This window comes from Epinephelus moara, chromosome 12 (genome assembly GCF_006386435.1).
Source record: "Epinephelus moara isolate mb chromosome 12, YSFRI_EMoa_1.0, whole genome shotgun sequence".
In the NCBI taxonomy this organism is placed as follows: domain Eukaryota; kingdom Metazoa; phylum Chordata; class Actinopteri; order Perciformes; family Serranidae; genus Epinephelus; species Epinephelus moara.
In genome coordinates, this window is record NC_065517.1 from 20,088,280 (window position 1) to 20,105,536 (window position 17,257).

The 17,257-nt window shown below is 41.2% G+C and overlaps 1 protein-coding gene across 10 annotated transcripts in view; it reads left to right on the top strand.

The window, feature by feature from the left end:
* The first annotated feature begins 6,197 nt into the window (after window positions 1-6,197).
* The window catches only part of ptprk (protein tyrosine phosphatase receptor type K), a 161,086-nt gene continuing 150,026 nt past the window's right edge, over window positions 6,198-17,257 (top strand). For 8 of the 10 annotated variants that reach the window (XM_050057564.1, XM_050057571.1, XM_050057565.1 and 5 more), the window contains exons 1-2: window positions 6,198-6,508; window positions 13,519-13,542. In XM_050057564.1, the coding sequence (XP_049913521.1) occupies window positions 6,433-6,508; window positions 13,519-13,542 (100 nt within the window). In that variant the 5' untranslated portion in view covers window positions 6,198-6,432. The remainder of the gene's footprint in view (window positions 6,509-13,518; window positions 13,543-17,257) is intronic. The other 2 variants (XM_050057567.1, XM_050057570.1) reach the window with 1 other exon arrangement.

The window sequence follows — 17,257 nt, forward strand, 5'->3', positions numbered from 1 at the left end:
GGCCGCTTATCATGCAGACATTAAAGGACGCCTTTTTTCGTTGGTTTCTCGCGCCGCAAGTCACTGCCCAAGCGCCGGATTTCAACGACTTCGGAGTAGAGATGTACTGATCCAGCTTTTTCAGTTTCGATACTGATCCCGATGCTGTGGCTTTGAGTATCATCCGATACCCAATACCGATCCGATACCATGGTTGACCTAAAAAGCTTTATACCTTTACATGTAGAACAGAAAAGACTAGAGGCATCAGGCATTGATGGCTACACAGTTCTTTCTGAAGATAAAATGAAACAAGATGAAACAGATTAATGCAATGACAAACAATTGTGCAACAGCAGCTGAAATGGTGTGAAATACCTCCACACAGCAGATTCTCTCCTTCGCTCCATGACGTATGACGTAGCTCGCGTTGCAATACATTTAAAGGGAAAGGATTGCCTCAGGTATAGGTTGCACTTTCCGATACCCGATCCATCTATTTTGATGATATCAGGGCTGATATTTGATATAGATTTCGGATCGGTGCATCCCTACTTCGGAGTCAATATACACAAAACCAGGATCATGACAGATACATTCAGTTAGGACATGGTATTGAACAAATAAAATAAAGCCTCTGCCTGTATGCAGAATACCACCTATTCCAACTGTAACTGTAATGGAATACAGTTACTCATATTTTGTATTTTACATACATAAATTAGCTCCTTGTATTCTGTTACTTCCTACAGGACAACACAGAATGTGAACACAGTAACACCACCAACAGGTTCGTCATTATTGGGGGATGGATAGGTATTTGAAAATTCCAGTTAAGTTAGAATTAATAAATACCGATAGCAACACAGCTTGTCCAGGAGCTTGTTGATATTTCAGCACTGAACAGTTAGGAGCCAGTACCAATTTAGTACCAGTTCTCGACACCCATCCCTCGTCTGGAGCAGAGGGATGAACCAACTGAAAGGCTGACATTGCCTTTAAAGAAAAAACATCACTTCACGTAATCTGGGGTTTTGCAAAATGGTCCAGTATTTACGTTCCTGTCTGGTGATAGGGTTGGTCTGAAAACACAGTAGCCTCCTCTGCAATCCATCACAGACCAGACACTGGACGGTACATTTAGTCTCAAAATTGCATTGAGCTACTGGTGAGCTCCAGTGAGTGCTGTGACAGGTTAGATTGCTGGAAATTGCCTGTACAGGGACAATGTACCTGCATCAGGGTCGAGCGGGGTCTTTCCCTGGCTTCAAATAAAAGATCTATTTATGCTTGCTGTCCATTTCCAGCACAGGGATTTCTCTCTGTGTATACTAACTTTCTGTCTCCCAGATCTGTTATTACACAGCAATGACTACCTGCCATGTTTTTCTCGCCACCTAAAGCCGGATAAGTGTTGCAACATGATAGTTTTGTTCGATGTGAAGGATAAAAAACAATGGTGGGGGAGATACAAACATCCTCAAATCATTGCAGAGCAGAATTCACACTGTGAAAGACAATGTTTGGTACAAAGGCTTCTGAAAAGAAATACAGAAAGCAGAGACAATGTTATCTAAGTAACAAAATCCACTTCAACACATGTCTGCGATATGTTGCACTGAACACAAGATCTGACATCAAGAAAAAGTTTCCATGACTGCGAATAGAGTTGTATCCACTGTATATACCCATATACAATCATTTCTGAGTTGAAAGTACAGGTGTGCTCAGATTATTTCAGCCCACTGTACACAAACTTGCAAATGTAAAAGCTGTCTGCACCTATGCATTCAAAAGCACGGTGCGAAGGCGGCGTGCACGAGAAAATAACTGCAAATAACAACCTGGAACCTGCAACTTCAGCAGACACATCAGTGAGGATGCTGTCTATAATGACAGGGTACCAGTAACACTCGCAAATTCACATTTTTAAAGCAGGATAGTAGCATCAGCGTGATATTTGGTGACAGGACACTCAGGTTTATTTGAAGGACACTTGAAATTTCAGCCCGCACACTCACATTTACTGTTTGGACAGTCAGAAAGCGTCCATAATTACCACCAACAACCCAGCAATGCAGAGACCAAAGTTTGCCTGTGTCAATATTCTCGTCTGTGACAGCCGGAAACTCGGGAGAAGAGATTGTTCACACCTTTTATGTGGGAGAGGTTGCGCTAAGAGAGACAAAACACACTAAGAGGATACACGGCGGTTCCCCGCTCCTACATTTCCATCACCACACCACATATTTTTAGCTCGGCTGTGTACCAAATCAAAACATCTATTTTGTCTTTTTTGGCAGGCGCCTGTCATGATGTCATCCTGTCTCACTTTGACATGCACGGCTGTCACCACTGTGTGCAGATCGGTGAAATGTGGGCAAATGATTTGTTTTTTAATTCCACCAGGGAGATACAGAAACTGATGCAACAGGAGCACATTAGCTGCTGTATAACGCACAAGTTAAGCTAACTGTATGTCCAGAAACTGAGCTATAAAATGTGCTAAATGCATTCATTTTCTGGTGATTGCATTTAATAGTATGAAACCAGAGATATAAAGGTCATCCTTCAACCAAGTGCTGCAGTCATTTAAATCGCCTCTTGACAGAAAGGTTCTTAGCACACAAAAAACACAGTTATATTCACAGTCCACCAACTGTCCACAAGGTCTCCTTTAAATCAAAAAGAAGTACCTCAAGGCCGTACATCTTGATGACGCTGACAATCCAAGCCCCAGTGCTCTGGTTTTCGTCTTTTAAAGAGTGTGATTTTTATCTTACTGAACTTTTTATGTCCGTTCAATCGCTATGTTCTGTATATGTGTTTGATTTAATGACATTAACATAAACATGATGTAGCCTGAGCCCCTCTTCCATGGAGCACAACAACAGAAGGGCGGCCATGTTGTGTTCTATTCAGAACTATAAAACACAGAAAACATACCTGACAGCGAGTGGCAAAAACAAGATCCTCTGTGATTACAATCATATAAACTTGAGCCCCAACACAAATTAAGTGACACAGGAATATGTTAGCGTATTATACAATGAGTTTAGGCTGAAAAATGAACTTATAAACACTTTAAAAGCACTAAAACAGGGAAATTACTACAAGAGCAATGTTGCTTAGCTCTACCATGGACTACAACAGCAAAAGGGGAGAGGTAAGGCGGGAGACACCCCTTTATAGGTGGGGTGCCTCCAAAGGTGAACATGGGGGTACAGAAACTGAGTATCAAACATTCCACATATTGACTATGGAGGCCTGAGAGTGTCAGGTGAACACAACTGAAACAAAATTTCAGGTAATTATAATATTTAATATTAGAAATGTACATTTGACTCTGTTACTGCTGTTGAATCGACCCTGTAACAGTCATATGATAAAAGACAGCCTTTTAATTAGTGTTTCTGTTTCTTTTAGTGCCTCTCCTGGATTTATTTATTTTTTTTAACCATTGAATCGGGTGGGGGAATACAGTTTTGCAAGGATCGTTTTCTTAACGTATGTTTTTTTCATCTGTGAAAACAGCTTTTAAAAAGTTTTGGCAAGGGACTTTTTTTGTCAGAATCATTTTTTGTTAAGTGTTTGTTGTTGTATTACTCATTTTGGCCACAAGAGGCCGATGCACACCACTACCACATGTCCTATATAGGACTAATGCTGCGTTCCAATGGACCTCGTGAGCTTGTGTTTCCGACATGGGATGTTGTCAACATGAACTTGTTAACGAGGACTTCTCAGAAAATGTTCACTAATGAGGTTGTGAATACCATAACAGGGGGGTGTTCATTTTGACTCTTCTTGTGAACTCAGTAAACACGACCCCATTTGAACCCAGGATAAAAGCATATTGTGTGCTAGCAGGTTATGAAACACTACTGTCAAAACAGCTCACGGGGCTGTAAAACCCTGTAAAACAGTCATGTTTTACAAATGAAAATAAAAGGAACTTAAAAAGATTCAAAGCACCTTCTCATAGAAAACTATTTCGACCAGATCAGAATTTTCTTTTCTCTGATTTGCCTCCCAGGGCCTCCATACTATTTAACACTATGGTGCATTAGCAGACCAGCTTTTGGGGCTGGGGGTGCCTGAATTGTTTAGGGGGCCTGGAGAGGGGTCCTGGATTGTGCCTGGAATTATAAATATTTGTGTCAGTACTGTTGTCAGCGGCCCAACTGCTGGGATAAGGATGAGGGGAACAGAGCTGCCCCTGTTTATTCACATGAATGTACTTCAATCTGCAGCCATTGGATTTTTTTGTTGGTCACTTGGTGGCAGTGTAAATGAATCAGGAATACAATTATGACATATCATCACTTTTTAGATTCAGAATCAGATTTTTTTAATTGTCATTGTACAAATATACAACACAATTCAGGTGCACTCAAGGACCTTTGTCATATACATAAAAATAAGCAATACATAGTAATAAAATAGGCTAGTATTAAAATAAATAAATAAATGCCTACATCCTGACAAACATCAAATTTTAGGAGATGATAATGTCATTTATGTAAGATATCTCAAATCTGAAAAGCAGCTATACCTGTCAGATAAATGTAATAAAAAGTACCAAACGTAGTGATCTGTAAAATGTGTAATATAGCTACTGGAGTAGAAGCATAAAGCAGCATAGAATGGAAATACATTACACCGCTAAGTATAAATGAAAATAAGAGATTCATAGTTTAACAGTTTAATAATAAAAATAATGACTTTATAAAGGATACAGAGAAAGGTCCATAGTGTAGCACATAAAAACAGACAATCATCTATGTACAAAAATACAATATCATAAATACAGTATATATATATATATATATATATATATATGTATATATCATTCATTCATTTTCTGTAACCACTTATCCTCTTGGGGGTCACATGGTGGCTGGAGCCTATCCCAGCTGACACTGGGCAAGAGGCAGGGTTCACCCCGGACAGATCACCAGACTATCACAGGGCTGACATATAGAGACAGACAACCATTCACACTCACATTCACACCTACGGACAATTTAGAGTCATCAATTAACCTGCATGTCTTTGGACTGTGGGAGGAAGCCGGAGTACCTGGTTCAAACCCACGCTGACACAGGGAGAACATGCAAACTCCAGAAGGGCTCCCCCACCCTGGGTTTGAACCAGGAACCCTCTTGCTGATGATGCACTCAAGAAAACATATATTTATTATACTACTTTTGTCCAATCCCCCATACTGGACCTTTAAAGATGGTTTCAAGAATTTTTTGAAAAACATTTTGTAAGAAATACCATCTTGCTTTGTCAGCTTGACCGCCTGTGTGACATAAAAATCACATCTTGTGCAGCTTCAGTGATTTTCCTGAAGAACTAAACTCAGCTTATGTATGCTTACAACAACTCTTCCCAAAATGAAACCACACTCGAACACATGTAAGCCACACAAAGGCATGTACAGTAAACCTACTATGAGTTTGCACATTTGGTTGGTTTGCATCACACAGAAAGCAACTCAAACAAGCATGATATCTGAGACCAACTGGAGATGATGAGACACTGGAGTTTGGCCATCAAGCCTGTAGGCTACACATAATGGATGTATGGAGCAGCTGGATTTTGTATCTGCAGCAAGTTTTCTTCCAAATTTATATCCTGTGCCTCACTGCCAATGTATGTGCATGATTACAGACATCATGTGACAAAAGACGTGGCCAAGAATGTTATATTTAACCCAGAACATAAAGTCTCCATGATAAGAATGTTATATTTAACCCAGAACATAAAGTCTCCATGATGAGTAAGTGGCTTGTGCAAGTTCATATAGAAAAGACAAAATTCAATAAACTGCAGCCACAAACAAGCTGGGGAGCCAGTGGCCCCACAGTCTTGATGAAAATGACCGAGCTTGTAATGTAATGGTGACAAAAATGAAAGCAAATAGTTTTCAAAATTCAAAAGAAGGACAGTATTCTATTCACTTTAATAAGCTTTATTGCTTTATTGAAAAGTTCAGTATTTAAAGTAAAAGTCAATGTCAGTGTGTAACAATGACTTGGGGAAAATAAATAAGAACATACAAAAAGAAATACAAGTTTTGTTACATCGTTTGTTTTAATTTGTGTGTTTTTCAATCAACTCCTGCCTCGTGACGTCACGCACTCTCTCTGCCTGCTGCGCTCGCGCTCCCTCCCTCTCCGCTTCTCTCCCTCTCGCTCGCGCTCCCTCACTCGCTCCGCGTGAAACAAAGTGTAGTGTCCGCGAGAGCCCGTAGGAAGCGAAAAGAGAAGAGAAGAAGAACCCGGAGAAAGGAGAGAATGGGGCGGCTGAGTCCACAACAACAGGAGGAATAATAACCGAAACCCGCTGAACTCAGACACGCAGAGAGAAGACAGAAGACGGAGAGGAAACTTTTCGCGTGGGGGAAAACTGTTACAGACTCACGGCACGGCCACGCTTTGAAACATGGATACACTTTTCTCTGTATTCCTGGGACTCCTGTTGTCGGCGGTTGGTAACGTCTCCGGACAGATACCGACAGGTAAGCACCAACACAGCCTAAATAACCTCTCCAAAGTGTTTCCTGTTTAAAAACTGGACTATAATTTTCTTTTTTAATGTTTCCCTCGTGTGTGTAAGCGTATGAATCACAGACAGGTGTGTGTTTAGGCTTAGGTGTGGGAGAAAAGTTAGCCTCCGTGTTGGGAATGTTCCGTCGTGCCTGTTTTATCGCTTTGTGGTTGTTTTCCAGCAGCTTCTGATGTGAGACACGCAGGTTTAGTGGAGTGGAGATGCTTTTTGGTCACTGTTGAAATGTTAAAATGTTTCTTACATTGTATTTAAGTCGCATTTAAAACCCTGTGTGTTGTCTGTATGTTTGCCAAGTAGGTCGGACTTATTGCAGCAGTGAGTAATACTGACTAATAGTTGGATTGTGAACTCTATTTTAAAGTTGCGGTATGTCTGTTTGGGCTCCCCGGACGGTCTGTGTCAAAAATATAGTCTGATTTAAAGACCAAAAATCCACTTCAAGCTACAGTGGGCAACATTTGCAGCTTTTGCACGGGGTTACCGGTTAACAGCATGTATCAGAGGCAGAGTGGAGCTCGTACAGTGTGCGGGAACATCGTCCACCTTGCAGCCGTGCAGCCTCGCGAGCAGCGCATGCATGGAGAAAAAGTTGCATACACACATAGATCACACACTTATAACTAAATCTGCACCTTGTCCCACAGTGATCACTTATATTATGCGTAATTATTGCATTATCTTTGACTTTATGGTGTTTCCATCCAGTGATTGACTCCTATTCTACTTTAGTGCATCCTCGCAGTGATGCATGTTGTTATAAGGTGTCATCTCTGCAGTGTTTATTAAAGAGGACTGTTTTTTGTGCAATGCAATGTTCGGTTCGCAAGCCCCGTGAGCTTTTCTCGCTCCTTGCAAAGCAAATGATCCTCTCCTGCTCCAACTTTATTCGCGCTGCATGCCATAAAACCTAATGGTTGGGAATATAGCCTCTTTACGCCGATGCCCTGTTTGATGAAATGGATTTTGTTCGTGCACCGTGTGATTTAACTTAAGGGGAGGAAAAAGATGAGGAGGATCAGTTACTTTTTTCCTGTGGGTTCCCCGGTGTCATCTTATTTCAAACTGTGGAGGTTTTATGATGTTAGATATGATTTTATTGGAGACTCAAAATAGTTGTAACCGTGTGCATGAGCACTGTTAAGTAAACGAAACGACCGTGAGATTAAACTCCACTTTATATTTCTGAGGATACATGGAAAGCCTCTCTCCTGGATCGCAAAGTGTGCCTATCTGCTCCGCTTTCGTCCGTCTATTCTGCACAAACACGTCTGCACACCGAGAAGGCAAAGAGCTGCAACAGTGCTGCTTGATGCGCTCCGTCCGGGACGATGCAATTACAGAAGTCCCCCTATACGAACTGGAGACGGGAGCTCTCATGTAGCTCTGTCGTGCAGCCTCTGTAGCTCTCGGTGTCCGCGCAGGCAAACTCTCTGTACCTGTGTCTGTCTGCATGCGTGGCTGCTGCGCGTTTTATTTCCGCATTCAGCAGTTGTTCGTCTCTTTACTCCAACACACACACACAGAAAGAGAGAGTGTCACACAGCTGTTAGAAAGCTGACCTCCAAAATCATACTAAGACCATATAAGGCTGCAATAAAGGACACTTCACGCTCCATTAAAGTGCTGGAAATCACCAGAAATAGTTTAAAAAGCTCGTTTTCTGCCTCAATATTCGCTTTGGCTTGTTAATGATTTGCATAGAAATTACCACTTCATCTGTGAATGTTTTATTGCCCTCTCTCTCCCCAGTCCTATACCGCACAACGACCCCCCTCTTCCCCTCCCTTGTGGCCATTTGGCTCTCTGGGTAACAAATGTGTGGAATTTCTTTGAGGCCTCTTTGGGAATTTGAGTGCTGTTAATTTGCAAGTAAATACTAGTGAGTAGATGGTGCTTTGCACAGAGCGGGAAGTGGGCTATCATTAGTGTGGAAAAGGGGGTTGAAAAGGAGAACTAACAGTTGGTTGTGTTGCAGAGTAAAAAAAGTACATATTGATAGATAAATGGGAGCCACATTAACAGTAATTTTAGCAAATCAGATACAAGGAAAATGATTGTTAAGAGGCAACGAAAGGAGCCAGTTTCTGGGGATAAATGCGTAATTGCCATGCCCTTTTCTGAATCCTAAGAGGACAAGTTGTCATTTACCGCACCATCAAAACAAGGACTTGCATTTGCTGCAAAGAGAGCGCAGGGCACGCTTGATTTTACAGATCAGCACAGTCGTTTCCATCACTGACAGCACTTTTGTTTGACCACTCCAGTGAAATGTTAAACAGATGAGGCTGATAGGGTTAATAGGCAGACCAGAAGTCAATAATGAGGGGAATCAGAGAGAATCACAGGAGAGATGTGCGTCGGGGTGCAGCATCAGCAGCCGTTTCACTCTGAAACCGCAGACAAGGACGGGAAAAGACAGTGGCAAGGATTTAAAGACTGTCCGACACGTTTTACCAAAGTCACTTTGAGTTTGTGTTAAGATGATTTTTCTCTAAATCTGTCCCATTTCCCTCTTTATCTTCTTGTTTCCCCATTTAGAAAGTCAAACTATAAATTATGGCGTTTATATAAATCACTCTCTCCCTTTTCTCTCCTTATCGTGCTGTTTTGTTGTGGCCTATCGCTTTCAAAGTCACTGTAATAAATGTGAACGAGTGTAACTGAGTTTATGTTAATTTGACAACTTTCTAAATCTGTCTCCTCTCTGATCGAGCTGTGACACAGATTCCAGGCGTCTTTAATCTTAATGAAGTGAAATAATTGTTTTCCATTAGTGTCTCCAGACGAATTAGAAGACTGCCGCTGCTACTGAGCGCCACATCTGAGCTGGTTTAATTATAATTGTAAATTATTTTAGTATTTTGAACATTAGAACCAAGTTGGTTTAATTATAATTACTTTTCAGCTCCATTTGGAAGATGAAATAAAATTGTGTGTTTTCCCCCAGAAAGGGAGAAAGGGAGTGATAGTGAAGAGGAGAGGAGGAGGAGGGGGAAAAAAAACAAGAAATGCAACCATTGGTTTTTGGCCGTGGGCATCTCCTCCACTCAAGAGACTGTGAAAACGGCAGGAGGGAGCGTGTGTGTGCGCGAGTGTCTGTGTGTCTCTGTCATGTCCTGTGTGTGTGTGTGTTGAGCAAATGTGTGCGTCAACTCGTGTGTGTTGCTGTCACTTAAAGAGAAAGAGGGAGGCCGATGCTTTTAAGCCCTGCAGAGTACAGTGGTACAAAGATGAGCATGTGAAATGTTTGCCTCTCATTTAGATTCATGTGAAACTGCCTCCTCATTCTACTCGTGCCATGTAAAATGGCACCAAATCAAAGGCTGTTTTATTTATTTTCTCGTCAAAAGTGATGCTTCAGTCTGCCGTCCTTCAGATCCATCTTAATGTCTTCTCTTCAAATCAAACGCCACTTTGCCCGGAGCCAATCTGTTTCTGCAGATTTCAATTTAGTGATAGATTTTTTTAAAGGAAAAAAAACTCTCTTTGAACGCACTGGCTCGTATCTTCAGTCGTTTGGGGATGAAGTCTGCGCGCACACAAGCGTGTGTGTAAAATGTAATTAATCTGTTGAGAGAATTCATTAGCTAATCCCTCATTAGGTTGTGTGCATGTGTGTGTGTGAATGAATCTGAGGGTTTGTGTTGAAAAATGGATTAGACACACACAGCGACAGCGCAACCTTTTGGCCTCTCGCTGTTGTCAGAGAGTTAAGAATGAGGGAGAGTGAGAACATGACATGACTGACACAGGTTGTGATTCAGGTTTTCATACTGTACATCATGTTGTCCTGAAACTGTACACGAGGGCGCCCTTAAAATGTTTCAAGTTTCAAGCAAATTTTATTGATTGTAGCAAAATCTAAAATGAATCCGTGCTCATTTCCACCCTCTATCTCTCTCTCAGTGCCCACTGTTGCTGATAGAATTTAGAGCTGCTGCTAACAGTTGTTGTCATCATTGTTTACCTGCTGGTGATTTTCTATTTTCTTAAGCTCTAAAATGCCAAACATTTATTTTCTCCGCTGATGCAATGATTGCTGTTTTTCTCTGCTTTACATGTCCAACAAAAGAAGCAATTTTCAGATGTCATGTTGGGCACAGAGAAATTGTGATGGACATTTTCTTTCTCACATTTTTTGCCATTTTATACATTAAATGATTACTTTAGAATATAATCAGCACATTACTCGATAATGGAAATAATCATAAGTTGCATCCATATTCTACAAACCCCTGAAAAAATGGTGAAAAAAGTCAATCACAAGTTCCCAAACCCCAAGGTGACATCTTGACATTGTTGTTTTGTCCAACAAACAGCCCAAAACCCAAAATGATTTATTTAAAAGTGATATTAAACAGAAAAAATAGCAAGTCATCACACTGAAGTAGCTGAAACCAGAGATTGTTTGGAGTTGTTGCTTAAAAAAAGACCTGAAATTAAACGTTAAAATAGTTGCAAATTAAATTCCTGCTGACCGACTACTTGGTTACTCAACAAATTGTTGTCACTCTAATAGCATTTATTTTTAATGATCAAATGACTCTTGATGCACGTGTAGCCTGTACCGTTTAGCAGCTGCTACGGTGACAGAGAGGGGTGAACGTTGTGGTCATGTGTGTTTTAATTCTGTATTTTTTGGGCTTTCTGATGTAGAAGAGGCGTTTAACAGTGAATAGCAGCATGACATGGATGCTTTGTCTTAAGTGGAACAAGCAGGTGCTGCAACATCAAGGTGTATTCGAAAAAGCTGTTTCCATCACCCTGTATGGCGTCTTCTCGTCTTTGATATCACAGCTTCTTCACCTTCAGGCTGATACACAGCAGACACTTTAAGAACAAGGCACTTTATGACCACATTGAAAATTTACACAAAAACAGGCAGAAATGCACCAAATGTTATGGTCAGCCTTTAGATACAGGTACATGATGGGTGTAAATCACCAGCGGGCAGGAAGCAGGAAACCAAGAAAGTGCCGAAATCCCATTGGAAATGAAGGGAGGCAGCACATCCAGAACAAATCCCAATCCCTGAAATATCACATCCCTGATGAATGATGGTATTAGTCCAGTATCATCAATCTCTGCTCTGCCCTGTTTGGCTCTGGTCACAGCTGTCGGTACAAGGGGGCCTAGAAACACCCTGCCGCCTCACGTACACACTCATATACGCACTTACACACATGGCTGGCTAATGACAGATTAAGTAATCAACACTCTCAGCTGATTAATTACATTACAGTGCATACACACACTCGCTCTCTTTGCCTCACACACACACTCACACAGATGTGAGCAGCCTCAGTACTAGTTGTGTAGTCTAGTGTGTGGTGATAATGATATATATATAATGGAGACGTGGCTGGTTGTGTGTGTCTGAGGGAGGGACAGATTGAGAGAAGTGGCGGCAGGTGATGACAGTCTTGGGAAAATGATTATTTTTAGGGTAACTATGAGGTGAAGCAGAGGGTAAAGGTTGAGGTTGGGCAGCTGTTGGCTAAAGGCTGAAGTTTGTGTTAGGGAACATGTGCAAGTCAGCAGATTATTCTCACTACTTTATGTCAAACAGGAAGTTATGTTTTCATTGCTATGTGTTTGCTTTTATCCTGTATGATATCTGAAGCGGTTGGATCATTTGGTTGCTGCTGCTGAGCAGAATGTGTACAGTAAAGGCTAATCTATGCGTGGGATTTTTGGGAATCCAGCCATAGATATCGACAATATAGATTTTGTGTCTTAGGGTCAACTTTCTTAATGTTGTCTTCACTATCAACAGTCTATATCAGCTTGGGAGACTTGTTGGAGAAAACACAAGCTGACCAGTCAAGGCAGGAATGTTACGCCGTTAATCCGCGACGTAGACGTTCTGTATAAAATATTTGGATAATGAATAGGGGGGAAATGTTACTCCATCGTTAAAACTTGGTTTATGTTCACCTTGGTGTCCCCCGCTCAGTGTTCATGCACCAAAAAATGATGCCATCGTGTCTTTCGCGTCGAGTGCAAAGGCTCTAAAAGTTGTCGTAGTGCCTGGTCGCTCACCTCTGAAGCTGCATGCCTTCGATGGAAGTCTGGCTTTGCAGGTTTGCGTGTACAGACATGTCAGTAACTCTTCTATTAGAGACCACAGGGACAGTCAAATGGCCTTAAATTATTAGAAAGAAACAGCCCACCACAGGCTTTTAAACGCAGAGTGTGGAAGAACATGAGAGATGGCTGTAAAAGCTAAAAAACTGTCTCATGGAAATACTTTGGTGAAGATTCTCAGTCATTCAGGTCATAGTAATCTTAAGTGCTATATCGTAGGCAACTGGACCTGCTTGAGTTTCTTGAAGACGTTTCGCCTCTTGGATGAAAGGTGAACGTCTTCAAGAAACGTGAACGTCCACAATGAACGTCTTCATTGTGGAATCTCTGTTTACAAAGAGCCACAGCCATGACCTGTAGTTCCATTTTTCAGGTGAACGTCACCTATGGCACTGATTGTTTGGTGATAAACTAGTCTCTTGATCAAAAATCATTGATTGAAAATCATTTTTCAAGCAAGATGCCAAACATTCTCTCATTCAAGCTTCACAGTTGTAATAAATTTGCTTCTTCTCTGTGTCTTATGTGAGATTCAATAAATGTCTTTTGGTCTTGGGCTTTTGGTTGGTCAAAATTTGAAGACATTATCTTTGGCTGTAGGAAACTAAAAAAAACGATGAAGCGTTGAAGAAAAGAATGCTAGGCTATAATACTTTGTGGTTCAAGAGTTACTTGTACATAAATGTCATTTTATAATGTGTTCCTTTTGCACCTTCTCTTGATGCTTTTGGTGTTTTATGTAGAGCACTTTGAATTGCCTCTTGCTGAAATGTGCCATATAAATACACTTGCCTTTTCTTGCCTATACACTTGTGCATGCCATCCAATCTAACTCTCTGTTATTATTCTCTGCTTTGCTTCTGTTGGATGCAGCTCACATGGGGCGCGCTGAGAAGGGTGAGTTACCAGTGGCCAGCCAAGAGCTGGGCTTCATCTGTCATAGTCATCATCACTGTCTTTGTCATAGTTCGTAGTGTTGTCATCGTTAGCCCACAGCCTTCACCTTAACTATTGCTCAGTGTTCCAGTGTGTAGGCATCCGTAGTCGTGGTTGAATTGTTAGTTTTCTCATCCACAGTCATCCCATCCTCCATCTGTCTTTACTAACCATCTCATTTGGAGTTAATGCTCATTTATAGTTGCACAGATCAGCAATCTTTACACACCAGCACAGCGTCTTTTGGAATATTACTTACACCTTATTAAGCCAGTATTAAAGTGTAGAGTGCAGTGATATTTTGACTCTATGAACTATTTGATTCTCGCTGGAAAAAAATAATTCGAAGTCGAACTAGTTTGACTGCTTCATAGAACTTTGTCTACAGCTGTTTGCTCTTTGGAAATTATTTATACAATGACAAACTTGATTTTAATTGATGCAACATTTGATGTGCTCCTGTACTGGTTTTGCTGTTGTCTGTGTTTGTGACTCTGCCAACCTGTTTGTCAGTTAATCTACATGCCATTTGTCTGCGTGTCTCCCCTACTGTGCTTGTCTGTCGCTGTGTAGTTAGACAGCTGTCGGGAGGTTTGAAGTTTCCAGGTGCTGTTTATTTAGCCGAGCCTGATCTTTAATAAAGGAGCTCCGAGTCACTTTGTTCCTGCAATGGCCGACCACACCTCCTCTTCTTATTCTAACTGTCCACTTAAGCAACCACCCATCCTCTTCCTCTGTCTCACACGTATCCTCTATCTTCCCTCCTCCCTCTCTTTTCCTCTCTTTCACACACAAACACTCACAGCGGACGGTTGTTAATGAGGGAGTTGCTTTTTGTTGTGAAAGTGACAGGTTAGTAAAATACACCGCAGACACATTGCGGAGACATACAGAAAGATCGCTGTGTGTCTGTGGAGTTTGGTATCCCACAAGGCTTTGCTGTGACAAAATCAAAGCAAATGCGATGTTTATGTCTTTATTTACAAAAAATCAAAGGCAATACAAATCCACAGCGAAGGTCATATTCTAGTTAATCCTTTAAAACTGAAAAAAAGAAGGTTTGATTTCTTTTCTTACAGTTTTGTGTGCGGGAGTCAAACATGAGATTTGGAGTGCCATGCTCCAAAACACAAATTATTTAACGCAAAAATAATAGAGACCTAATGAAAGCCCAGCGAGGCAGAAATACTGTCAGTTCATATTACGCAGGACAGGTTCTTGAAAATGGTTTTGGCAGGTTCTACATCTGCTCTCACTAATCTCAGCAGATTACACTCGACTCAGTCCCTGAGACAGGAGGTGTTTGTAACTACTCTTATCGCTCTGTGAGCTCTTACTTAATAGTTTAAAGATGAGGTAGAATTAATAAAGGTGTAGCGTTTTGAAGGATAGGTTCTGAATTAGTCTATCTTACAGTAATTTGCAGGAAACTTGGTTAATTGGCTATAGATCAACTTCATATCTCCATTCATTTCTGTTTTATTGGTAAGAAAATCAAACTTAATTTTCTTTCTTTATTGTGAATAATTCACCACTCCAGAGAAGGATGGAGATCCTATCTCATCTGCTTTGATAGTTTGTTAACTTTCTGCATATCAAGTCAAGTTTTCAATTTCCCTCCACAATTTAAATCCCACTGAGCTTCGTTCAATAAGGAAATATTTGGAAACATCCAAGCTGTCTGTCTCAGCTTTATTATGATATACATTATATGGTCAAAACTTTTTTGTTGTTTCAGTCTTAGCTGACTTTCCTCTTAACTTCAAAGGCTGTATCCACACCAAATGAGGCGTTGCAGCAAAAACCCCAGTCCTTTCATTCATTTGAACGTGGGTAGTGTGTCTACTGAAGCAGTGGGGGCATCAGAAGATGAAGAAAAAAATGTATTGGCCTGTGCCTAAAAGTTGTAACAGAATCAACTTTTCAAGAAGCTCATGTAATTTTGTAAACAAGCTAACAGCGCTAACGACGGATCAGAAATGTGCAACAACATTTTTTGCTGACACTAGATAGAAACAAAAGCCAGAGACTGTGTCGTATTGAGTATATGTCAGCTCTAAATTCACCACTTCCAAGCAGAGGAGAGAAGATAATGTAATTTCGGAGCCTTATGGGGGAAAGTTTCTCCTTCTACCTGATGTGACATCATGTCCGCAGCTGTCTGTACCAAAGAGTAGTCAAGTCAAGTCAAGAGCGCTCACTCTACAGCAAAATCTAAGTGACCAAAATGTCCCCAAAATAAGCCAAAAACAAAACAAACGACTGCTCGACTTGAAGCAATCAAATATCTACGTTAACATACTATTGCGAAGAGGGAGAGCTCATCCTAAAGCTGAACCCAGCGTGGGCCGTGGGGCAGAAACCTTACCGTAAATCAGTTTTTACTGTAACCAAACCCTGCCATTGTCTCTCCTTTTTAGCAAATGTTTGATGACACTGGAGTTGTGCCAAACCACAAAGAGTGTTGGGGGAATTCTGGTGACTCAGTTGGCTAAAGTATAACCCAGCTTTCCTGCCTCAAATATGTCCTGTCATGCTTATTTTTCTTTACTTTGTCTTAATATCTGTTGCTGTCAGCTACCTATGAAGATGCAAAATTCCCAGAAATAATCTTTAAAAGGAGCATTTAAATGGGATGATCATCTGATGTGTGACTTTTTAAGGGCAGGTGCCTTTTTAGTGTCCTTGCCAGGGCTATTTCTGTCACGCTCAAAGCTCCTGAAGAGACACTCGAGACAAATTAAGATAAGACAGTGTCTTTAAAGTGACGGGCAGCATCAGAATTTGCTCAAGACCGGAGACAAAGTGTCCATAAAAAGACACTCTTTATTTTTACACAACTTGAGGCGGTGCTTTTGTCTGCATGTTGAGTTAATGTGACAACAAAGCTGTGCGTGTGTGAGGAATGTGTGTATGTACAGTACGTGTATGAAGGATTGAGCCTCTTCATGTTAGCCTTCAGGTGGGCTGGGTTTATAGACATGGCCAAAGGGCTTGTGTGTGTGTGTGTGTCTGTGTGTGTGTAGCTATAGGCAGTGGCTGAAGTGGTTTCCATTAGTCCAGTTAAGATGACATCTGTCATGAGGCTGCATCACACATACACACACACACGCACAAAAGTAGCCATAAGCAATCTCTGTGCAGTATACCATAGCAAGTCTCATTCCTGATCTCTGTGTGTAGTCTCATGATAAAATCCCAGAGGACATTCTGCCTCGGTCTCTTTCAGCCATACAGCCGCAGTATGAACATCCTGATATCTAAGAGGACACTATTTTTACTGCCCTTACACTCCTTTCCAATAACTCCCCCTTGCTCTTTAAGCTGATTTCAGTTCAAGAGCAATGGAAAGCTTTCGAGATATATAAGCCCTCCTCTATTAGTGTGTGTGTGCGAATCAGGGGCTCACAGACAGATGACCAGTCCATTAAGATTATCATCTCCATCCCCGACCATGTATCTTCACATCACCGCGATGCTGGTCCTCTGTCTGTCTGTGTAAGCGGAGATTTAAATCTTCTAGCAGATATTCCAGACCTATCTTTTTCCTCTAAGTGATGTTCCACAGTTTTTTTTTTCTTAATCTGTCTGTCTGTCATCCTAATCTGTCGTGTGGTCTGTCTGCCTGCCAGCTAGCCCGTGTGTGTAGTGTGAGTGTGTGTCTGTCCCTCCTGTC